The following is a 25,704-nucleotide window of genomic DNA, read 5'->3' as shown; positions in this document are numbered from 1 at the left end:
AGGGGAGGGGAGGGTGTTTCTGGTTTGGAATGGAGGCGAACAGGAAGTCCTTCGGATAGGTTGGGATGGAGAGGTTTATCTCTCCTCTAAAGGGGGATGCAGATTGCTGTGTGAGTATTCTGCACCGAAGTTGAGGAGAAAGGTCTGCTAGGATTGGGTCTGTGTGTACAGGTCCCACAGGTGCGCTCTGGGGCCCTTGAGCATTTAGAGGTCAGGGAGGTGGGGAAGGGTGGCTGGAGAGGTTGTAAGGGTGAGAAGTATTCAGGGGAGATGTGTAGGGTCCCACTGAGTTCTGGGTGAAGCAAGGCTGTAAGGAGGATGGCTTCCGTTCCAGGTCTTCGGTCAGCACAAGGACCATACAGGGAGGCCAGGCCTCTGCTCACATCACCCATAATACCCCATGGCCACTCCTAGCCTGGCACTCTTGATGCTATTCGTTGCTGTATTTATTTCCCTCAATTACAACGTGGTATGCCAGGGCAGACCAGGTCGTCTTCATCCTTACATTGCCCGCACCTAACAGAGCACCAGGCGTGTAGAAAGCACTCAATAAATATTTCTTGCACAAAAGGCTAATGATCCCACCCCAGGGCTTGGAGTTTCCCAATCTACTGTAGATAAGGATCCCCTGAGTGATCATGTAACTGTCTAGACCGAGATACTTTTGAGAGTGAAAAGGCTCCCTATAAATAATTTTGCTGGGACAGCAGTTGTAACGCACAACTGTTTAGGCAAATTGGGGCATATGGTTGCCTTCGGGAATAGCTCTAATCAACGAGGCTTCCATGGCTGAACAGGAAGCCTACTTAGTCAACAACAGTGTGAATGTGAACCTCGAGGTGCACCGTGCTGAGTAGGCATTTGGTAGTTATTGGCTGAATTGCAATCTAAAAATCTGACACTCCCTTTGAAGGCCATGGGCTCCTGAGAGCGATCCTGGGGCGTTCCTTGGGATGTGTTGGCTCACAGCAGCCCCGAGGTGTCTGCTTTTCCTCGGGCTCCTAAGCTCTTGAAACCCCTGGGCAGATGAAGTGTTATCAGTCCACCTGCTTGCCTCCTCCAACCCCCGATTCACCAGTGTTTCAAAATAGTATTTGCTTTGGTGGGAATCATTTTGCAATATATAAATGTATCAAACCAACACACTGTACCCCTTAAACTTGCAAAAATAGCGTTGGCAGCCCCCACGGAGTGAGCGCAAACTTGGGGAGTCCGCGATACTCAAGTCTTTGCTTAGAGCCCTAAAATTGCCCCATCAGTCTCTGCCCCTGACCTGTTTAATCCTTCTGAGCACTTATTACATATTATTTATTTGTTGTCTGCATCCCTAATTATAATGTGGATCCTCTGTGAGGCAGGGGGATTGTGTCTCTCTTGATCCCAACTTCACTGCATTTCCTAACTCTTTTTAGTTTACCCAGCAGGCACTCAATACGTATTTTTGAGAATGAATGAATGAATCATCTGACCAACGCTTGAGATGAGAATACTTTCCTGGGGAGCAGAGGGACGCTTCCTCTTTTGTCTAAAATCTATACCAGAAAGCTTCTTTATCATTTATTTAATTTTTAAGGCTTTTTTTTTTTTTTAAGATTTTATTTATTTATTTGACAGAGAAAGACAGCCAGCGAGAGAGGGAACACAAGTAGGGGGAGTGGGAGAGGAAGAAGCAGGCTCCCAGCGGAGGAGCCTGATGTGGGGCTGGGTCCCAGAGCGCCGGGATCACGCCCTGAGCCGAAGGCAGACGCTTAACGACTGAGCCACCAAGGCGCCCCTAATTTTTAAGGCTTTGTAGGTGAATATATATCATGGCCTGATTTCAGCTGCGATTTCCGTGCCAATCTGTGTTTGGTGGCGATCTGTAGGATAGTAACAAGAGAACTGGCCAACCAAGGAACCCTGTGGACCCCCAACAGAGTACATGATACATATTGGTCAGCTAGGCTAATTGTAACAACCCTGAAATCTCTGTGGTTTAGCACAGCCAATGTTGGTATTTTGAACACGGTGGAATGCCGACGGTCCCCTGGGGGCCCATCTTTAGGCTGACTCTGGGACCCCATTCCCCAAGGCCTTGGCGGCTTCCACTGGATGTGTTGCATTCGACTAGCCAAAGAAGAAAGGGAAAGAACATGGAAGATTACTCAGGAAGTCTGGGGGCTGGGCCTAAAGGTGTCGCACATCACTTCTCCCCGCACTGCATCGACCAGAGGAATTCGTACAAGGCCCCAGCTAGAGGAAGGATCCTGGAAAATGCAGTCTTTCTGTGTGTGCAGCGGGAGGACATTATGGTTTGAAGACAGACGGACAAAGTACTGTCGCTGCCACGGTAGGTCTGCACTCATCGCTCCTCGCGATGTTCCTATGGCAAGAGAGGAACTTGGCACAGTTTTAAAAGCGACACCTTAGCGATGGCGAACCGGGAGCCACTTTAAGGAAGCTAGGGACCCCTCAAAGAGGCTGTGGCCTACCTCGTCTGAGCTCAGGAATAAAAATCTCAGGGAAGCGGCATCGCTGGCGCTCAGGTAGAAAGCGGGCGTGGAATGTCTGAATGACGCAGGGGCCCAGACCCCTTGCTGTAAGTCAGCGGACCTGGCTGAAGCCATCCGAGACCACCTGGCAGCTCCCCTGGTCTCCTGCCTCCGGGATAACTTGGCACATCTCAGCCAGGAAGCCCTTTGAAGCTCAGAGCGTGCTCTCTCAGGCACATCTGCCCTCCTCACCCCTACTTCTGCTCCAGGGAATGTTGGAGGGGCTGCTCAGTGCTCAGAGCTCCTGTTTTGCTCTTTGCGGTGCCCGCAGCGAGCTACAGGGAGGAGCTGCCCTGGGCTGGGCGGGGGCTGGGAGCGGCCGGAAGGGGAAACTGAAAGCTGTGTCTTCATGCTACAGCGTCGTTCCTTGTTTGACACGGATTCCCAGAATAGCAAGCCGCTAGACACACCCATGCTTCAGTGTTAGCACCCAGGCACATTCCAGACAAGAAACAGAACTCTATTTCTCTGTTGATGGCTTTGTGGATAATGAGGAATTGGCCAGCCCTCGGATCTCTGACTCCACGGCTACGGAATTGTGACTCCATGTCTTTTGCCTGGTCCCCTCTTGTTTGTTTCTATCCCTGCCTGGTTGGTCTCCTCAGCAGAGAGATCACATTCTCCCCCAGTGACTGGAATGGTGGAATTGTCACTTCCACTTCCAGCACGGGACTTGACAGCTCCCAGGAGCGGAGCCTCCCTGAGAAGGCTCAGGTGACTGGGATGCGTGTTCAAGTGGCTGTGTGTGCAAGGTGGTGTTGGGTCGTCCTCGGTGGTGCCTGTGAGGGCGGAGCAGGTGTCTGGTGGTGGGATGGGAACCAGATGGGGCCCGTAGCTGAGGGAGGTAGAGGGCAAGAAGGAGACCCGGGGAGGAGTGAGCCCCGTAGGCGGCTGGATGTCTGCCAAGGCTCTGTGCCTCTGGCCATTGGTGTGTTACCCTTGGTGCTGTTAGCTGCTTTCTTCCAAATCACATTAAACCTTGTTAAGTGACTGGAGACATTTTAGAAGAATCCACAAGAGAGGGAAAAAAAATGGCCAAGTACCATGAGGTTGACATGACCTTCCAGTGCACAGTGTTAGGGGTTTAGAGCGTCAGTAAGTCAGAGCTGCTCAAAGGTGAATGGTGACAGGAGATCGACTCTTCCCCTCCTGTTCCTTTCCCAATTTATATGAAGGAAGAAAGTGGAAAACTCTTTTCAGTCTCCATGGGGCTACTGTTCTGGCTGCCTTGACCTATTCCGAGGATTGTTGGCTGCAAGAAAATAGTTCTTGTGAGTCTGTGTGGCGGATCAAGGCAGAACGGAACTTTCTGCCCCTGTTGGTATGGGAGGCACCTGAACATTTATCCACCTGGGTGTCTGTGTGTTTGCCCACATGAAGACGTCACCTTTCCGGAGATTCAATCCTGCTAATTAATCTAGCTGTCCTGGATAATTCTACAAATATGTTGATGATGTCAAAAGTAATCATAAAAATCTGAATAAAAGTCAACAGTGTTATATCAAGCATACAACAAGTTTTTGGCTAACGTAAAACTCATGTGCACACATATGCACTCCAAAAGCTAAGGTCAAACCAGATTGCACACGTATTTACCGACCTGACATATGGCATTTTCTGCATCTAGCTTCATTCAGCGGATCCTGTTACTTCTGTTGTATTCAGGAAGACACCACCGAAAAGGTAGCTGTCATGTGAGTCCACGTAATGAGAAGGCAGCCTAAATAAATGATACAGTTCATCCCTCAATATCTTTTTAATCAATAGTTCCATCTTCTTCCCCTTCTAGATTTACTGCTGAAACTAATGACAAGTAGGAGAATTAACCAATTTGGGTATTTTTTCCTCCCTTTCCTCATCGGTGTCTGATGGAGATGCTATAATTAGCAATGTAATGAGAAGTGAAGAGTAAACAAGAAGAATTATTCCCAGAACACTCTTCTAGGGATAGAAAACCAGAGTAGGAAGACCAGCCTGAGTTTAAAATGTTTTTATGCCTAAGCAAAGGGCGTTGTACCTGCCGTTGTATAGAGAGATGTTTCTAGACAGTGAGGTGGGGAATGCGTTGGCGCTTGCCTTTAGACGAACTAGTTTAGGCATTAAACTGGACACTCTGGATATCACTGGTGTGAAGTCTGGTTTCTCTATCTGAGACTCTAATCTAGAACTTTCAAATGTTGGATCTCTTTTTCTGCACATAACTTTTCAAGATCAATAGTTAGCAAATGAGCTCTTCTTGGAAACCTCTTTAAAAGATAAGTTAGAGTAGATTTTAAAGGATTTAGAGCTAGAAGACTCTGCATATCTGTCACTAGTCCACCAACCTCATTTTATTAATGAAGACAGTGAGGCTGAGAGAGAGCTAAGTCTAGGGTGAAAGGCAGAACTCCTGAGACTCCCCCCCGCCCCCAGTGCTTTCCCCTGGGAATTCAGTGATCAGGGACACTGTATTCTGCCTGCATCTGTGCAGGCTGTAAAAACTATTCCTTATGAGGAAAATCTGAATGTTCATCACATTCTCTTTCTATTCTTGGTTTTTAAGACGTAATTGCCCTTTTTTCAGTTACTGGAGTATGCAAACCCGATACCCCATTTGCCAACCACTGAGAATGAGTAGAGATTCCCTATCCACGTCCGGCAGGTGAAGCACTGTCATTGCCTGGCTCACCTGCTCCCTTCTAGGGAGAAATCAACTTGTCCCTTAAAGGCCAGGTCAGAGGCAGGGTCAAGGCCAAGGGTGTAGGTCAAGGCCATCCGGATGGATCATATCTCTTCCCTTTTCACTCTGTTTTAAAGTTCACTTCATGTAAAATGTGTCTAAGCCTTTATATCCCCCCCATTCTCACCTGATAATGATATTAACCTAATAATATTCTAATGCTTGCTTGCTTTATCCTAATTGGGGGGGGGGGCTGGAATTTTTAGGTGGTTCACATGTCATTGATTATAATAGCTATTTTTGGTCTTGGGAATGAAATAAGTGTCTCAGAAACCACCTTCAGATTATAGAAATATAACGGTCCTGTTACCAGCACAAAATTGTAATTAAAAATAAAGAAATAATCAGAACCACTGGAGTTAACTTTTCTGTAATTACAGATGAAGGTAAGGGGTAATCCAGTTGCCTGCAAACTAGTCTGACCAAGTGTTCTCATTTTGAATAACCTCAGGGGAAGAGTCAGAAATAGCCCACTTTTTTCTGCAACTTTTCCTTTCAGTGCGATTTTTCGTATTTCCTTTGTTGATTTTTTTCCTCTTCTTGCCTAAAAAAAAAAAAATCTGCTAGGTTACACTTACACATTAACAGCTGCCACAAACCCTCTTGGGGTTCTGTAAATGAGATTTCTAGTGAGATCATTAATTGTGAACTGTATTTTGTTCTTTTTGTCTTTCAGAACAAGGAAAAAGCAATCTCCATGTGACGTCATTAGAAGATGCAGAATGCCGCAGAACCAAGGAACGCCTTTCTAATGGGAACAGTCGTGGTTCAGTTTCCAGGTCTTCCCGCAATATCCCCAGGAGACACACTCTAGGTGGGCCCCGAAGTTCCAAAGAAATCCTGGGAATGCAAACGTCTGAGATGGACAGGAAGAGAGAAGCTTTCCTGGAACATCTGAAGCAGAAATACCCCCATCATGCCACCGCAATCATGGGCCACCAAGAGAGGCTGAGAGACCAGGTAGGAACATGTCGCCATTTTGCTGTACACAGCTCGTTCTGAAATGAACATGAGGGAAAGCAAAGGGGGAAACAATAGTTGAGTGGATTGTGTCCGCCCTTGGGTTGTTCCAGATTTCTTTTGGGCCTGGGGAGAAGGCAGCCTCCAGTAAAAGGTTTGGCCTGAAAGCTCAGCTCTCTTTATCAGAATGCCAGAGAGGAGAGACCCAGAGAGCATGCAGTTTCCCCAAAAGAAGCGTCCTGATGGTCAACCACAAACACACCTAACGTGCAGGCAGTGAGGGGTATTATGTTCCTGAGTGAAGCCTCCGATCAGTTACTGTGTGCTCACATAGCACTTGAGTGCTTCGCACAGTGAATGAATGAATGAATGAATGCATACATACATTTTCAGGGTAAAGTGGAGCACAGAGGGATAGACTTATGCTAAATGCCTTTTCCTTAGGAAGCTGACATTAGGGTTCTGTTTCTGCTCTCTCTCTTTTTTTCCTTTTAATCACAGATGTTTACCTTTTGCATTCTTGGCTTTCTGCTGTCATCAGCTACCTGTTTTCTCAGGTTATCTTGACAGCTACACATACTGTCACCGAACTGTGGCTTGGGATGTTTTTGTTTATTGGCTGTGTGCAATGACTTTTTTAGCAGATGGTGCAGTTTTGGGGTCACAGGCGATGGGAGGCCTCCCCTGTAGCCCTCCCAGGGATGTTATCAGATTGACCTTTGAGGATGGAGAACATGGTAAAGGAAGCAGAGCCCGCTTGGCTACAGATGTGGTCAAGGAAGAGGGCAGGCTAATACCGATGTCCACACTCCGGGTGGAGAGGCACATTCGGTGTTTAAGGCGGATGTCTGGCCAGTGAACTGGTTATAAAAGTGATGTCGAACTATCTCAGCTTTTGATCATCTGTGGGAACGGAAATCGGCATTAGCCTGAATAATTTGAACCTACACTTCATCCTCAGTCTCATTTTATGCATTTAAATTCAACCTTCTCTTCTCTGAAATCTTTATCAGAGTGCCTAAAAACATAGAATGAGCTGTATGGACTGCATGTTGGCTTTTTGTTCACGTTGCCAAAAGGCGGCAGACCCAGAAGAGGAGAGAAGAACCGGGAATCCTGGTTGATGTACAACAGATCAGTTCTGTGGTAATTAAGAAGAGGATGACTGTTTTCATTTCAAATGTATATAGAAAATACATCCTATTTTATTTATTTATTCATGTATTTATTTGTTTATTTACTTACTTAAGTTTTCTCCCACAGTTTTATTGAGATATAATGACATACATAAAAATATCCCTATTTTTTAGTTGCTATTAGGGTCAGTATCTATATAATATAAGCGTCACGTTTTTATGAGGCACCATACTTTATCCAAAGTGGTTCAGATTGAGGAAATTCAAACTTAGAATAGATATAATTGCAGAGTTTTCTAAGGAAAAGTTGGAATTTGAATCTGGTTAAGTCTGAGTTCAGAATTCTCGTTTATGCCACTGCTCTGTAAGTTGCTCGTTGCCTAGAGAGCCGATAGTATGATGAAAAAAAAATTCCTTCTTCTTTTCTAGGTGTTTGACTCATCTCATTATTAAGTTGATATAAGACAGATTAACAGGAGAAAAACAAACACAAGTTTAATAGTATGTATACCTCCTGTGCATGGAAGAGACCCAGGAAAACTGAGTAACTCCCCAAAATGGCCAAAGCCATCACCTTAAATACTATGTTCATCTAAAGACAAAAGAAGATGTTGGGGTGGGGGTCAGTTACGGGAGGTTACCATACATATACAATTAACTTTGTTTTTCCCATGTTAATATACCAAATATCAATTTACCAGCCAAAAAACTTGGAAGGGTAAAGGGAAATTTTTTTCCTCCCCAATAGTCTGTACGTGGGGTGTAAGGGACATGGTGAGGGTGTGTGTGTGTGTGTGAGACTATGGGGACAGAGGTGAGGGTAAAGGAGGTTAGGAAATTGATAGTGTGTTGAATGAGGAAGGAGAATTTATTTTTTAAAGTTACAAATATATTCATTTTGCTGAGACATTGAGAAATCGGTATTTCAAAATGGTATATTTTCCATGTTAAAAATACTTCAGTTATTGTTACTGTTATTATTCGTGATCTCATAATTATTGCTACTGCTATCAGGATGGTGGCTTTGGCTAAAACTCGCACATGGGGTGCCTAAATATAACCTGAGGGGTGCGTGGGGTCAGATGACTGGGAAGAGTGACTGTGGCTTAGTGGCCTCAATCTGTGATCTCCTATCACATACATCTCCGCCACAGGTGTCTTCTGGCCATGGCTGGTCAGCTGTCCCTTTCCTGGGTAATGCAGGATGAATTCTTGGGTATTTCAAGCTGACCATTTAAAGGGGGAAGGATTCCGATGCGTGGATTTGTGCACACGTTTTTTCATTCCATTGCTCTGTGGCAGATGGACCCTAACCAGCATTGGGAACAGCAGAGATAAGCTCAAGCAGTGAATGGTTTAGGAAATTCCTATGGACAGCACTTCATCTTCTGGCTTTTCCATTCTTTTTCTCCTACTGTCTGTTTCCTCTTTCCTGTCCTCTTCTCCAGGACACCCTTTGTTCCTCCCTGACCTTCTTAAAGTGGATTATTCTAGGCTTCCTTTGCAGGAAGATCGTATGACCAGTCATAATGAGGAATTCAAATAAACAGGTCTGACCACTTATCTAATATTGAGGTTCTAAATACCACACACTCTTCCGGTGGCTGTTTTCCTGGCTGCCTCCCAGAGAGTGGCCTGCATAAAAAGAGTACCACTGGCGGGGTGGGGGTGGGGGGGGTGGGGGGGTCGTTAAAAGTAAGATGGTAACTGTGCTCCATCTAGCATTTTACATAAAATATCTGGGTACCCGGGGAATCTAGATTCCAATTCTTTGGTATTAAACCTAAGGAGAATTAGAGGGTACCTTACATTTCAAAATCTGATTTCAAACACTGGGAGATTCATGGTTGAAAACTTGTATTTGAACTTTTGAAACTAAGTCAATCAAGAATTTTCTTCAGTCTGAATTACTGAAAAGAGGTTTCCTTAACTCCCTTCTACTGTCTTTTAAAAATGCAGATGACCATTATTGCAGCATAATGCTTATCTCATAGTAGGAGCTGTAATGGTACTGACCCCCCCAACATACTCATGTGGGGCAATCAGAGTATGAAGCTACGTCACCTGGCAGCTAAGGGTTTGGCAACGAGGCCAGGATTGGAATTCAGCCCCCACCAGGGGCTAATTGTATTATTGGAGCTAATGACTTCATGCTTCTCTGCTCTAGTTCCCTCATTTGTCAAAGGACAATAACACCAGTATCACAGAGTACTGAGAAAGAAAGCAATGTGTCCTCTTACTATTTCAATGGCAGCCCCAGCATTACAGTATTCTGGTTAATGGTACCCAAAAGAAGAGTCTCAGCGGCTCTTCTTTGCAAATTAGTATTTAAATTCATTTTACGTTTTTACCAGCACGTATTTGAATACCTGAAGATTATTTTTTCCATTGTCAGAGCATAATTTTATTGTATTTCTGAAATGTATTTGTATGTTTCTGTCATTAAGAGCTTAAAATTTGGATTTCTTTCACTTACTCATCCCATATATATTTCTTTGGCACCTACATGGTAAAAGCGTGATGGCGCACGGCCCCTACCATCAAACCAGTAAAAGAAATAAGGCATTCATGTACAGATAGTGATTCTGCAAGATCCGGCCCAAATGTCACGCCTTCTGAGTTGGTCATGACATCTTGCAGTACCTATACTGCAGTACCTACTCCTGCCTTTATTGTCCTTCTCTGCGTTTCTCTTTCCCATGTAGAAAATGCTTTTGGGGGCAAGAACCTTGTTTTAATTACCTTTGTAAAGTCAGCATTTAACAGAATGTTAAGTGAAGTATGATCAGTTTTTGTTGAGTGAATGAATGAATGAACGAATGAATGAATGAATGAATGAGCCAATGTATTTCTAACACAATTAGAATGTAATAGGTACCCTTTGAGTGGTACTGAGAGAGGGGTGGAGAATCCAAGAATTGAGAGATCGTTTGCAGTTTGCAAAGTCAGAAGAGACTGAGGCTAAGAAGCTAAGACAAGATAAGTAATTTCGCTCAAGTCAAGAAGCCACCATTTGAACCAAGGTCACAGTTCCTCAGGTCTGTGCTCTTTCTGTTTGTTACTGACTGTAGTGTTTGCTTCCTCAACCTTTAATTTTTGTAAAGCTTTGGTAACAAAATCATGTAGATCACAGTAGGTCAAGTAATAGAGACATTTCGTTGCCATTTCTTTAAAAAAGATAAATCTTGGGGTGCCTGGGTGGCAATTGGTTGAGCATCTGACTCTTGGTATTGGCTCACGTGGTGATTTCAGGGTCATGGGACTGAGCCCCCTGTCCGGCTCCACGCTCAGGGAGGAGTCTGCCCAGTACTCCCATTGCCTCTTCCTCTGTCCCTCCCCCCAGCACAAGGATGCGCGCGCGCACACACACTCTCTCTCCCTTTCTCTCTCTCTCGAGTAAATAAATAAATCTTTAAAAAAATAATAAAAAATAGGGGCGCCTGGGTGGCTCGGTTGGTTAAGCGTCTACCTTCAGCTCAGGTCATGATCCCAGGGTCCTGGGATTGAGTCCCACATGGGGCTCCCTGCTCTGCGGGGAGCCTGCTTCTCCCTCTCTCTCTGCCTGTCACTCTGCCTACTTGTGCTCTCTCTGTGTCAAATAAATAAATAAAATCTTTAAAATAATAATAATAATAAAAAGATAAATCTTATTCAATTCCAGAGCATATGAGATAACCATGGAAAATAGATTCTTGTATATATTTTACATTGAAAGACAGTTACTTTTTCGAAGTAGCTGTGAGTTCAGAAAGATCTTTAGGTCGGCAGCCTCTCACTTATGATCGTTGTGTAGCTACACAATCTGGGAAAGCTCTTCTTGTATGTCCTCACTAACAAACAGACGTCCATCCCGCTCTCCCCGACAGAAACCAGCTTTCCACGCCTAGTCTCAGAAACCCTTCTGAAAATAACGTTTCAATTTTTATTTCCAGTTACGCACAGAATTTCTGTTCAACTAACTAGGTTTATAATACCTGCCTTGTGGTGACAATTCGTTTATGTGTCGTCTTATATCTAATGTAGTGGACCTTGAGGAGGAAAGAGTACTGCATTTTCACTTGAAAGTTTACTGCGTTGTTCCATTCAGTACAGTGAGTGACGGAGACATGAAGGTGTATTTTCCTTTGACAAGACATTGTGGAGCGCTCAAATAAGGAGATAAGAACATGAACAATAAAGCTGTCGGATAGGGGTCAGTAAGGCCTGTTGGCCTTCCCTCAGGCCGGGGCTGTACTGCTGTCTCCTGATGCCTCCTCATCAGCATCACCTTTGTGCTTGTTTGGAAACAGCACTAGAGCTGTTGTCTCCGTGCCTGGTTGGTTGGGCACCATTCACCGTTGTCTACCACAGTCCAGGACCTCTGGTGCTGAAGTGTATGCCACCAGTCGTGACAACGAATATAAGGAAAATATTTATCAGTCTGTTTATTCATAAATACCCCAAGTTCTGGTTCACCCTCCCTCCCTTTTTTTTAACAACTTCTAAGAAAACTTTATTTATTGGGAAGAGTTTTATGGAATTTGGAACTATAGGCTTCTATTCTTTTGGCTGACATCTCCTTTTCAGAAGGCGTATCCTTGATTTTATCAAGAATCATGGAAAATTACCCAGTTAAAGACAGGAAACAAGAGAAGTCTTAACTGCATTTGAATCAGAAGAGCAGGTCTTGGGGCTCCTGGGTGGCTCACTTGTTAAGCATCTGCCTTCAGCTCGGGTCATGATCCCAGGGTCCTGGGATTGAGCTCCGCATCCCTGCTTAGCAGGAAACCGGCTTTTCCCTCTCCCACTCCTCCTGTTGGTGTTCCCTCTCTTGCTGTGTCTCTTCTGTCCAGTAGATAAATAAAATCTTTAAAAAAAGAAAAAAAAAAAAAAGAAGAGCAGGTCTTAAGAATCAAACACTCAAGAAGCAAGCACTACCTTGACTTGGTAGAATAAAGGCATTCTTACTCCTCAGAAGTCACTGAAAAAAAGTTAAGGGTATTACCAGTGGAAAGAGAGAGGGAAGCATTCTCCATCTTGAATGAAGCAAGGAAATGACTGGGACCCATGGAATGGCTTTGGGAGACTAGGGAATGTCTTTGTGGAGGTCCAGTGTACACACAACGTAGAAAGTGGAAGTAGGGGCGCCAGGGTGGCTTAGTCGTTAAGCGTCTGCCTTCGGCTCAGGGCGTGATCCCAGGTCCCTGGGATCGAGCCCCGCATCAGGCTCCATGCTCCGCTAGGAGCCTGCTTCTTCCTCTCCCACTTCCCCTGTTTATGTTCCCTTTCTCACTGGCTGTCTCTCTCTCTCTCAAATAAATAAATAAAATCTTAAAAAAAAAAAAAGTGGAAGTAGAGTTGATGGAAGGGGTTTGCTACGGACAATTTGTATGATCTTGACCTCACTTTCCACAGGCGAAGCTTTCCTGATGGAAAAGAGGGTTAACAGAAGAGAGGAGACAATGATTACCAGATCACAACACATCCAGTCACAGAAGGCTTGTGATTTAAAGGGCTTTGCTGGGGCACCTGGGTGGCTCAGTTGGTTAAGTGGCCAACTCTTGGTTTTGGCTCAGGTCATGATCTCGGGGTCGTGAAATCAAGCCCCGCGTTGGGCTGAGTGCTCAGTGGGGAGTCTACTTGAGATTCTCTCTCTGCCCCTCCCCCCCAAATAAATAAGTAAATCTTAAAAAAAATAATAAAGAGCTTTGCTGTGTGCCCCACAGACATTGAATGCCACAACCTGAAGAGTGAGGGTGACACACTTTTAGGACAAAACAAGTAACATATTTTTGTGGAGAGGGCATTTGATGTCACAAACCAGAGCTGAGGGTGCAAGCTGCATCTGGTAACTCCTCCCTTCTGCACCCTGGTTTTCAGTAACTAGCTGGCCCTATTCAAATTGGGGTTATAATACGAAAGAAGCCATTAGGAAATGTATACCTTTAAACTGATGTATTAGTCAGGATGGTCGTGATTATGCTGCACAACAAATAAGCCCCGTCGGGGTTTTTTGTGCCATGACGCAAAAATGTTTCATTTCTCACACAGGCAGAGTTGGTTGTTTGGGCAACTCTCCGGAGAAGCTGTCCTTACAATGATGTAGTGATTCAGGCTACTTCCATCAAGCGATGATGCGGTCTTAACACATAGATTCCAAGTCTCCAGGCATAAGAGAGAACCATTAGTTCTGGTACAGAACCAATGGTTCTGTACAGGCTCTTAAATATGCTGGCCCATATGTCACTGCCCTTCAGTCTAGCATCTTGGTTCTACTGGGTTGTTTGATTTACCCAGATTTTGGTTCCGGAATCTCGTTTAGGAAGGAAATTCCCCCATTTTCTTACATCAGATGGTTTTATCGGCACACAGTACATCCATACATAGCACTTTATACTTCTCTCTACAATAACATCAGTCACATTTATATCTTATATGATGTATTAACACATATTCACACCTATATGTAGTGGCATTTTTTTTACTTACTTTTGATGAACTTCATTGTGTTTTGGCAGAGTTTCAATCACACTGGATTACTCCTCATGCAGTAAGTAGATCTCAGGGTATCAGTGGATACCTTGGGGAATTGATGTAGCCCCTCTGTCATGTATGAAAACTCCAAATTATTCAAATTTTATTTTTTTTAAGATTTTACTTTTAAGTAATCTCTACACTCAATGTGGGGCTCAAACTCACAACCCCAAATTCAAGAGTCAAATATTCTACTGACTAAGCCAGCCAGGCGCCCCAATCAGATTTTTTTTCCTATCACATTTGTTCTAACCCGATCGCCCTATGTACGTGAAATGTTCGAAATTCCCAACTATGCATCTACATTCATTGATATGTGTGTGAGTGACACCTGGAAAGTGAGGGGAATTGTAATTAAAGGCGCACTAAGACCATAGACCGTTGTCGGTGGAAGCCTTCTGCCATGGTGAGCATGTGGGTAAAAGGCTAATGTTGTAGAGGGGGCAGGTTTTACCCATTATACGTGTTTTGTAAATACGTAAATACATAAGCGAAAAGCTTATAGATGATACTAAAATAATAGACCTAGCTAAGAAATTCCTCTTTTTTTTTTTTTTTAAGATTTTATTTATTTATTTGACAGAGATAGAGACAGCCAGCGAGAGAGGGAACACAGCAGGGGAGTGGGAGAGGAAGAAGCAGGCTCACAGCAGAAGAGCCTGATGTGGGGCTCGATCCCGGAACGCCGGGATCACGCCCTGAGCCGAAGGCAGACGCTCAACCGCTGTGCCACCCAGGCGCCCCAGAAATTCCTCTTTAGAGCTATTAATTTATTCTGCTCCAAAAAGGAAAATGGTGGGAGAAGAGCCGCGTTCAGTAGCAAGAGCCGGTTAGCTGTTTGAACCAACGACGGAGTATGCATGACAGACCAATTTCTTGCCTAAACCTTAAGGGAAAAGGAAACAATTTCTTGGCAATGAAGAATTCTGACACAATGCATATGGAGCAAGTACTCCCAGCAAGCCACAGTAGGATGGGGGCGGAAATGCCCTTACGCAGATGCCGTGAACATGGAGAATGTTAGCTACACGTTCAGCATTTCTTTAGCACTGTTTTCTCAAGTACTATTTATAGTGGTGAAAAAGTGGAAAAGGCTGCAAGGAGAACATATTCTTGCCATCAGCTAAGACTGTGACACTATTGCTCTTTGCACATATTGGCATATTTCATCCTCCCAACGACGCTGTGAGGCAGGCGCTATTAACCCTCCTCAACAGAATGGGAAACCGAGGCACAGTGTAGTTAGCTCTTGTTCAAGGTGACACAGCATGTCAGTGTGGCAGCACCAGGATTTAAATCCTGTGATCTGGTCATGGGGGGGGGGGTCTTGCTTTTCACCTCCAGACCACATCATCTCTCTGATGAGTGGCAGAACCGAAAGACGTGTATCTAAAATGTTGAGGAAAATGGGGAAGGACTAGAATGGGGGGGCCAGTTTGCCCCAGTGGCAAGAAGTATGACGTTTGGTGGTGAGCTAGAATGGCTGAAATGCCCACCTCCTAATTAGATTGGCCTTCAATAATTCTGGGAAGAAAAGGAATTTGACACCACAGAAGCAGTGAGATAAGTAGTGAGAAGTATCTGCTCAACGTAAATGTTGAGAAGACGTTACTATTGCCAGGGCAACACGTCCAAATGGAAGGATCGTGGGGTCATAACAAAATTACAAGTTGCCTTGAAAGGATTTATATTAGTGTGTCTGTGAGTGTGTGTTTAATGAAACACTACCTCCTGTGAATAAAGACCATGATAAGAGTGAAAAAAAGAATCCGTATAAAGAAAAAAATCGTCCTCAGAAGTTCCAAATCTTCGCTATGTCTCAGAGAAGTCAGAATGCGATCAGAAACAATAGTCCTCTAAATTTGGGCGTGATGAGAAACAATGGGGAAAAACTAAGCAGAAAGAACAGTCTAATACTTACCAGATGAGGTTACTCAAGGGACCAGATGAAGGAGCTAGCTGGAAATGTTTCCCGGAGGACTGATATTTTGAATCGTGTCTTAAAGGGGAGGGAAATGCATTTCCGAGATTTGGAATATTACATAGTAGGACATCTTGTGGTGGTGGTAGTTGGCGGGGGGAGGGGGAGGGGGGTGCTCAGCGATCAAAAAGACTGCATTCAAGGGGTTGCAATTTTACTTGCAAAATTGACTTGAAGTTGATACTAATCATAGAGGATACAGAAAAAGAGAAAAAGAATCCTAAATAAGGATCGTTCATAACACATGGCTTTTGATCCATGTTTAATTGCGTGCCACCGACCTCTGCATTAGCTTTCATTTTAATTAGTGTTGTGGAAGAGCAGGAGAACAGTGCTATATTCAGAGGAGCTCTGAAAAAAAAAATCGAAATAAGATTCTGCTGGAAAACCTGCTAAGGAGTGTCTGGGAGTAGGTGGACAGCAAAGGGGAGTCAGAAACCAAGGTGTAGCTGTGCGGTGGCAGGAGACACCTGGATCAGCAAAACCGAGAGAAAACTGCCGCCTGATTAGATGGGAGTTTTTAGGATTGAGGAATCCAAAAAAGGCCAGCACGATTCAGTCCAGGACATCGATGCAGAACTCCTGTTGCAAGTGTCTAAACTGTCCTTCTGCTTCTCACGATTCAAGCTTTCGTCTTTGCCATTCATCATCCTTCCTGCAGGTGTTTTCTTGGATTAATTCGATCAGATGGTGTTTTATCATCGACCTACACTACGAGCTTGACATCAGGCAGTACGTATAAGGTGCACAATAGCTTTCCTGCCAAGGGTACATCTGTTTAGTGGGAAGAGTACCAACTTTGGGGTCCGATATAACTGAGTTTTTTATATTCTAAGAGTATAGGTGAATCATCTGTTTTCCTGAGGCTTTTTCATAACCGCAGAAATGAGACCGACAATACTATTGTGGTAAGGATTACATGAGATGATACATCCTATCAAATAGACAGCAGGTGCGGAATGCCTGTCAAAACTCTTTTCATTAAGGAGAGCATTATCATTGAGAAATGAGGGTCGTACACATTAGGGCAGCGTGAAACAGTATCTGTTCTAACTGGCAATGGTCTAGACCAGCATTTTTGTAAAAATATGCTCTGTGGAATCCTAGGTCCCCAGGCTGTTAGTAGCTGTTTGGGGAATGGAGAGAAAGTCTCTAGTTTGGGAATGTTTTTTCGGTTAGCCAAAATTAAATGAATTTCTACACTGCAGAGGCGATCAGACCTTTTTAATATGCTAAAAGGCATTGTAAATCTCACTTGGAGATTTGGGAACAGGTGGGTGAGGAATGAAACATGGAATGTTTCCCAAGCCTATTTGACCACAGAATTATTGTTCTGGGGACTCTTCTTTTGTGAGATACACTGGGAAATGGCAGTATGTACCTCAGAAGCTTGCTGGAGTTCAGGGGCTCCTGGGTGGCTCGGTTCGTTAAGCGTCTGCCTTCGGTTCGGATTGTGGTCTTGGGGTCCTGGGATCCAGCCCTCGTTTGGGCTCTCTGCTCAGTAGGGAGTCTGCTTCTCCCTCTCCCTCTGCTTGTGCTTGCTCTCTCTCTCTCTCTGTGTCAAACAAACAAATAAGTAAAATCTTTGAAAAAAAAAAAAAGGAAAATGGAAATGGAAATGACTGATTGGAGAGGGACGAAGTTACAAAGGGCTGCAGCTGGGGTAGTGGGAAAGGTGAGGATACCCAATGAGCACCCCACATACTCACTCCGTGCCTGCCTGCGCCCAGACCTTGCGCATCTGTCCATGTGTTGGAACCACTGAAATACTGTGGACTGCCACGGAAGCACATGAGTCATCGTCGTAAGAGGAATAGGTGGAAAAGGGCATCACAGTGTTAACTGTTGGCATCGGCTGATAGGGATGGAACTTGGAGGAAAAAATCTGGTCCGGAGCTCTGTGGGTTTTTCAACAAAGTTCTGTAGGGTCTTTTTGGAATTGCTCTCAGACTTCAACACCAACGTCCTTTTGCATTCCCCTCTCAGCATCTTTGTTTTGTCAGGCCTGTCCTTTCCTCTTCCTTCCCTTCCCTACCCCGAGGTGGATGCTGCAGCCGCTGGGCAGGTGCGGAGCTGGATGGTGGACAACGTGTCATGGTGAGGGGCTGTCGCCTGGAACTTTGAACCAAGGCGTTGACTCTGACAGCGTGGGGACGAATGCAGCTTACTGCAGTGAGTGTGTCATGCTTGCCCCAAGGAGTATTTTTGGCTTAATGAAATGTGCAAGGACTTTCCTGCACGAGCACTTGCAGAGGTCACAGCTGAGGCAGTCACCGGTCTTACTCAAACAACACCAGGACGCCGAAGGGACAGGAGCAGGTGGATGCGGCGGTGCGGGGATAGGGCTTGTTCCCGAGACAGAATGGGCTGTACGCGCTGTGATTACTGCAGACTGATTCCGTCTTGTGGGTCCTTGCCTTCCCTCGGTGCCTCCCCTCCTTACTTTGTTTCATCTTCCTTTTTTTTTTTTTTTTAAGATTTTATTTGTCTGTGATACGAGATAGAGAGAAAGCACAAGCAGGGGGAGGGAGAAGAAGGCTCCCTGCTAAGCAGGGAGCCCGATGTGGGACTCGATCCCAGGACGTTGGGATCATGACCTGAGCCGAAGGCAGATGCTTAACCAACTGAGCCAACCAGATGCCCTGTCCTCGCACTTTTAATGTTCAGCACGCTTTCATAGGGGACAATGTTCTGGTTGAATTCAAATGTTTAAAAACAAAAAGGAGGGGTGCCTGGGTGGCTAAGTCCGTTAAGTGTCTGCCTTCAGCTCAGGTCATGATTCCGGGGTCCTGGGATCCAGCCCCACGTCAGGCTCCCTGCTCAGCAGGGAGGCTGCTTCTTCCTCTACCCTCCCCTGCCCTCCCCACTTGTTATCTTTTTCTCTCTCTCATGCTCTTTCTGTCCCTCAAATAAATAAAAAAATCTTTAAGTGTGCAAGGACGATTGTTCTTCCAAGCCCAGCGTGCTCTTGCCCGATTTCCGCGTTCTTTCTCCAGTTACTCCACACAGCATCTGTTTTACTTCTAGTTACGTAAACCGATGGCTAGTTCCCCCATAAGCTTTGAGAGCAAATGTCATTTTTGCCCTCTCTTGGGTTTATCTGTTTTAGCGATTTTTTTCAAACAATTGGTTTGCATTTTATTTTTTCCAGATTATTGCTTGCTGTCTTGTTATTTTTAGCTTTTTTCACAATTACCTGCCTTTCGGTTTTTAAAGTTGTCTTGGTTATCTTTTATAATTTCTTAAAATGAATACGAAGTTCATTTATTTTTAGCACTTTTTATTAATAATGAAGGTATTTAGGTTCATATATTTCCTGACACCAGATTGGGCTGTGTCCTGCAGTTTTGTATGAACTATTTCCTGTTTCATTGTTTTCAAGAAAGTTGAAAGTTTCAATTTTGATTTTTTCTTTGATTTAAGGGTTTCCCAAGAATATTTCGTTTCCAAATAGTTGAGATTATTATTTACTTATACTTTTATTGGATGTGATCAAAGAATGCAGTCTGTAAAATTCATGCTTTTTTAATTTGTTTAAGGATGTGTTTACATTTTTTAAATAGCCAGAGACACAACCAGTGTTTGTAAGTGTTCTATAAATATTCTTGAAAAATTAGCTATTTCGTGTTTATTATATATATGCACATAATGCACACATGTGTGTCAGGTTTCTTTTTTGTTTCATTTGTTTTGTCTTGGTCCTTATTTTTCTAGCACTGTTTAGTTTAGTTGTTTTTTTTTTTTAAGATTTTATTTATTTGTTTAAGAGAGAGAGAGTGATGAGAGAGCACAAGTGGGAGGTGAAAGGCAAAGGTAGAGGGACAAGCAGGGAGCCCGACACGGGACTCGACCCCAGGATTCTGGGATCATGACCTGAGTTGAAGGCAGATGCTTAACCAACTGAGCCACCCAGGCATCCCCAGCGCTGTGTAGTTTTAAACAAAGTATCATGAAGTCTCTCATTATCAACATATTTTTGTCCTGTTCTTCTTGCATTCCTAAGAATTTTTCTTCTATAGTTTTTTTAGTTGTTTTATCTGTTGCAGACAAATCTGTGATAATCATTCCGTTTTCATAAATTATCTTTTTACACTGCCAGATGACCTCTGTATTCTGTTTAGTGTTTTTTAACTTCTCTTATTAATAGTGTCACTTTTGCTCTATATTTGTTTGCATTTGGCTGGTATGTCTTACTCATGTATATTCAAGTTTTCTTTATTAATGAGTATGTTGATTAGAAATTACATATAAGTTGGTTTTGCTTTTTAGCTCAGTTTATTTGTCTTTTAATGGAGGAATTCAGTCCATTGATATTTAGTGTAATACTCACTGAACTGGGTTATATTTTTTCATCTTAATTTGACTGTAAGTATGGCTCTTCTTTATTAAATTCAGTTCATGCTCAGTAAATTCTAAGCGGTTACTCAAGTTTCAGTCTTGACAAGCAGTATTTGAAATGACAGTATGTGCTTCAAGTAAAAATGAGTGTTAGACACCAGTATGGAGGGAGGAGAGGACTGGAGATACATATTGGCATTGCCTGTTGTGTTAGTAGGGGTGTCCAGAGAAACGGAACTAATAGGTTGGAAAGAAAGCAAGAGTGAGAGAGAGATTTAGTTTAGTTTAAAGAATTGGTTCACACTATTCCGGGAACTGGCAAGTCTGAAGTCTGTAGGGCCAGGCCATCAGCCTGGAAATTCAGGGAAGAGTTGATGTTGCAGCCTTGAGTCTAAGATCTGCAGGCTGGAAACTCAGGCAGGGTTTCTATGTTACAGTCTTGAGGCAGATTTTTTTTTTTCGGGGACTCTGAGTTTTGGCTCTTAAGGCCTTCAACTGATTGAGTGAGGCCCACCCACACACTCTGGTCAGAGTGCACTGACGCAGAGCCTGCTGATTTAAATGTTAATGACATCTAAAAAAAATACCTCCAGAGCAACATTCAGACAGGCGTGGTGCCTGGGTACCACAGCCTATCCAAGCTGACACCTGAAAGTAACCAGCACTGCAGCAGGAGCTGACCCAGCGTAGATGGATAATTTCTAAAGCAAACAATAACTACAAACAAAAACAGAGTCAAAGTCCAAGCTTTAGGGAATCGCCACAATTGGTCTTCATTGTTCTTTATTCAGAAATCAAAGTGCCCTCTTTCTCTTGGTGATGCATCCAATCTGTGCTTGACTTGTGAAATGTGTGTGTTTTTTTTTTAAATGTGTGTCTGTTTTTCTTTAGACCAGAACTTTAGGCTGCAGGTCCTTCTTGGGAGTCTGCTATTTCATCAGCCTTATCTGCATGCTAGCGGTCTGTTCGTCCTGGGGGCTGGGGGTCGACAAGTTGTGGTGCAGTAATCCTGCTCTGGGGGTCCTCACACAGCCTGAAGCTAGATAAAGGCACTGCTCTGCGCTGCTGCTGTGCTGAGGGGCCACCCAGTCTGGGCCCTTCCAGAGCGCAGCCGGTGTATCAGGGAGGGTCTGCAGAAGGTCTCTGTTTGCCCTTTGTGGTCCACTATGCCCCTTCAGGTTAGTCTACTAAAAAAAAATTCCTCTTAGCGTGGCTTAGGTTAGTTGGGATTTTAGTAGCCTAATTAACCATCAGGACACTACATTTTATTAAACCAGGATGACAGTGCCTTAGCGGTTAGGCACATGTGTTTTGGATTCCAGTCTTGGGTTCGCCTGCTGGGATTAAAATGGACATTCCCACACTTAGTAGGCGTGTAAACTTACTCAAATTACCTAAGCTCTCGCGGCTCCCTTTCTCCATTTATAAAATGGGGATAAGAACCGTTCTTATGTCATCTTTTGTCATGAGATTTAAATAGGTAACGGTGGCTTATTTTAATGATCAAAGTACGGCTTTTTCTACCCAGAGAAGCATCCCTTTTCCACATGACAACTTCTAACTCTTGCTTTTTAAGAAACAAAACTCAGGCCATCACCCAGCCTCTTTCTGCGGTATTCTTATATTTTCATGGCCTTTTTCAGCGAGCAGTTTCTACATCGATTATAAAAGCTTTCTTGAGATAAAGTCAGGAGAAAGAATCTTATTTGCTACCCAGATCAATTGCGGATACTTCTGATGTGACTAAATCTAGAACCAGGATAGCCCCGCTGCATGCCTTTCCTGAGCTCTGGCTGGGCGAGTGTGCTGCTGGGTGGCTGTCGGGCGAACCATGGTGCTATTCCAGTCCAACTGGACATTTTCCTCATTTGGGGACAGTAGGAAAAATCATTACCGAATTGGTCACCTCTAAGCAAGCCTTGACGTTTCTGCCTAGCCCGTGTTGTCCTTACTGCTGCAAGTATTGTGTTCCAGACTCTCCCCGCCCTAAATCTGTCACGATTCCCCATCGTCATGCTGGTTACACACTCTTCTGTCCGCGCCTACCTCCGCCTGCCTACGGACCAGCGGTTAATCAGGTTGCTTTCATCGGAGCTCTTCCTGTGACTGTCTTCGTTGGCCTGACTCAGATTCCAACTGTTCTCACTCACTCTCTTTTCTAAGCTTGAACTCAGTAAGTAAAAGCTGAGATACCGTAATTTCCTAAGTACCCTGAAGGGAAGCGCAGGCATAATGTATAACCGCTCTGACTGCTGGGACAGCTTCTGCACGCTCCGCTCTCTAATGGAACTTGGAGGAGTAACTGTGATTGAATCGTGCCTCCATCCCGTCTGCGGATTTCAACAAAGCGAGCCTAGATCTGGTTCTGTCTCGTTTTTGTTTGTTTCATGTTGGGCTTGTGCCCCACTGGGTAGAGCACAGGCGTGGGCTTCATCTGGACGTATGTTCATCTTACAGAGGCAGTAATTGAATCTCTGACAATAGTCTTGTCTCCAAGGAGTGTTCCAGCTCAGGCTGCTGTATTAAACCAGGGTAGCTCTTGGTTCCCTTGGAAGGTAATGTCCCATCTGTTGACTGTGAACTATGGCAATGCAAAACTCTCCGAATAGTCAGAGGAGGGGATCGGGAGCATTTACAATTCTTAATAGGAAAAAAGCCATCCTGAGTGCTCTTACCTGTGAATGCTTTCTCTGCAAACATCTGGGTAGGCTCAGCCATGTGTGGGGGTTAAAATATGCCCTCTGACCTTTCAAAGATGCTGCTCATTTTCTTGCACTTTGCAGCAGGCTCTGTGACAAGTTAAAGCAGGCTGCACTTTCTTCCCACTGCTGCTGCTTTCTGAGACTCTGCAGTGTTGTAGGAGATTTTGCTGGAGCTGCCTTCAAATGCTTCCCAGCAACCTGCCGCCCCACGGAAGAACTTTCTGCCCCACAGAAGAACTTTCTTCGGTAACACGTGACAGCCATCTGATCACATCATTGTGAACCAAGTCCCATTCAAACCTTTCTGGCACCTCAGGGTCAGCAATCTTAGACTTGGGATTGCAAGGTGTGTCTGCAGTAAAGTTAGAGGCGAAAAGGGTGCTGAGCCCAGGGGCACCAAGAGGGGCTGGGCACAAATTGGGCAGAAATTTGCCCAGAACTTAGCCAGAACGTTAGGGATTCTATAAGATTTGATTTGATCGATTTTGATGTTATTCTGGTAATTTACATAAATTAGAACAGATAGACGAATGATGTGAGTATGTTACGAAAGAGTTAAAAAATGCACAACACCTTCTCCTACCTCTTCTGCAACCACAGAGGCCAAGAGAAAATGCAAACACACACACACACACATTCCAGCAAGGAACCTGTTTTGCGAGTTTTGCTGGTAAAAAGTAGGAAGGGGGTTGCTGGAGAGTGGAAAACCTTAGAAGTATCAGTTGAAAGTTTTTCAAACCCTCCGTTTTCAGCGTAACTTTATCCTGCAGAGAGAGGCATATGGGCCACTGTAGGTTTTTCTTTAACCGATTAAGTGCATTGTTAGACAGGGAGGGGCAGATTAACGAATGCCTATAATTTTGATCATTGTTTTCTGCAAAACAGCTCAGCCTTTGAAAATGAAGCCATCGTTCTTGGCTAAGTTTCTGCCAACAGCACAAATTATACCGTGCAGAGATCCAAAGCCCCTAAAAAGGTTTCATTAATGAACAATTTCAGAGGATTGTTTAAGTCTTTGCCTGACAGGTAACGTTGGCATGCAGGCAGGTGGGGTTAAGGTTTCCATGGAGATTTATGATGTCATGCTTGAAAGAGCATGTCAAGACAGCCAATTTAGCAAGTAGCTACTCAAAAAGTCCTATAGGCTAGATGTAGGCTTTATGCAAATGACAAGAGTTTCACTGGGAAAAACTGCAAAAGAAAACAGCAGAGACATGGAGGGGGGTTTACCTGACAGCTCCGAAGGATGACCCTGGAGTCCATTAGAGACGAAAACTTCCAGAAGACGGATTGGATTTTTTTACTTTAACGGCTGCTGCTTCACCTTCAGAGCTCTGGGTACAGGTAAATACGAGGTTTTATTTTTTTTTTTCCTCCTGAGTTATTGCCAAAAATTCTTTGGAAGCACCGAGTTCTATTTCTCTGCATTGTTCTCTTGGCAGGAAGAGCTAGATCAGTAAGTGCAGCTTTCCCACACCGAATTTTCATGTTTCGGGGCTGTGTTTTCAGGACTTTTTTATTGAATGAATCGAGGTTTCTGGAGAGGTCTGAAAAGCAGGTGATGCATTATGCATAACGCTGATTGTGCCCTGCAAATAATGCTATAATGTCTGTAGATACGGGTTAGAAGGACAATCTGAGGTGCTCTGTGCTTATGGATTATTCCCAGATGTTGGTTTTTTTTCTGTTTTTTTTTTCCTTGTTTAACTCTAGACCAGACCTGAAATTGGGATTACGTGTATTTCTGCATTTTCAAGTTGTAAAATGCCGAAGATAAAACCAATGGCATATTACAGAACTTTTCACGAACATTGTGCTTTTTCATTTTAAGGGTTTCTGTGTACCTTTCGCGTGGAGGCATTTTACAAGACTAGAAAAATATCCTGTTTGAGATATCAGAGTTTCTGGACTTTAAGGACTCAGGATTTGTAAATTCTAAGAAGACAGGTAAAGGTTTCTAGGGTAGGGGGAATGGTTGATAAAAGTAGTTTGAAAGTGTGCTTTCAAGAGGCACCCTCGCTCTGGCGGGACGGGGCCTTTCTGTTTGCGTCGGTTCCTAGTGAGACAGAGTCAACAGTCTGGCCAGAGATATGGATGTGATAGTGATTACTAAAGTAGCTGGATCCCTGCAGAGTTGACCTAAAGGGGTTACTCTGGGGACATCAGGCCGCACTGCAAATATTCTGGTCCACCAAGCTCAAAAAGAAATGAAAAACAATTTTGAAGGTTCAGGTGCAAAGTTAAGAATAAGTGAAAGGTACCTGTGAATTGTGAATTTGGGTTTTTGAAACCCGGACTGTTTAGGAGCAGATGGGCAGGCATTGAAACATTTTTTTTTAGATGCCTAAGGTGAGAGAATGTGAACCTCCTGGGAGCTTGCAGGCCAGTCACGTGGATTAGCTCTGGAGCTGCTCTTGCCGGTGGATTATGGGGCTGTCATGGTCACCGTGCAACACCTTGACAAAGAACTGCGCCCCTTACTTCGAAACGCCTGGCTTTTGAGTCCTGGCTTCACCACTTACTCCCCGTGTTAACTTTGGGAAAGTAAATTTATGTCATTCAGCCTCAGTTTTCTCCTCTGTAAAATGGGGGCGATAACAGCGGCATTGTGAGGATTGACTGACAAAATACGTGGTGTGCTTCTCAGAATTCCCACTCCAGGTGTTAGCTGTGGCTTTTAGTCACTGCTTATGTGGAACCCGGGGGTTCATTAAGTGTTTTTATAGCCTTCATCGTATTGCAACAGTCCAAGAAGATTAGCAGAGGGGCGCCTGGGTGGCTCAGTCGTTAAGCGTCTGCCTTCGGCTCAGGGTCGTGATCCCGG

The 25,704-nt window shown here is 44.3% G+C and overlaps 1 protein-coding gene across 16 annotated transcripts in view; it reads left to right on the top strand.

Annotated features, from left to right (window-relative positions):
- The window catches only part of KIAA1217 (KIAA1217 ortholog), a 703,566-nt gene that overhangs the window by 417,672 nt on the left and 260,190 nt on the right, over positions 1-25,704 (top strand). For 15 of the 16 annotated variants that reach the window (XM_045787000.2, XM_045786992.2, XM_045787038.2 and 12 more), the window contains one exon: positions 5,927-6,210. In XM_045787000.2, coding sequence (XP_045642956.2) covers positions 6,097-6,210 — 114 coding nt within the window. In that variant the 5' untranslated portion in view covers positions 5,927-6,096. Of the gene's footprint in view, positions 1-5,926; positions 6,211-20,067; positions 24,225-25,704 lie in introns of those variants that run through there. The other variant, XM_045787008.2, reaches the window with a different exon arrangement.

Source organism: Ursus americanus, chromosome 31 (genome assembly GCF_024610735.1).
Source record: "Ursus americanus isolate L20-20 chromosome 31, mUrsAme1.1.p, whole genome shotgun sequence".
Lineage (NCBI taxonomy): Eukaryota > Metazoa > Chordata > Mammalia > Carnivora > Ursidae > Ursus > Ursus americanus.
The sequence above is the reverse complement of the archived record's forward strand: the minus strand, read 5'-3'. Positions and strand labels throughout refer to the sequence as shown.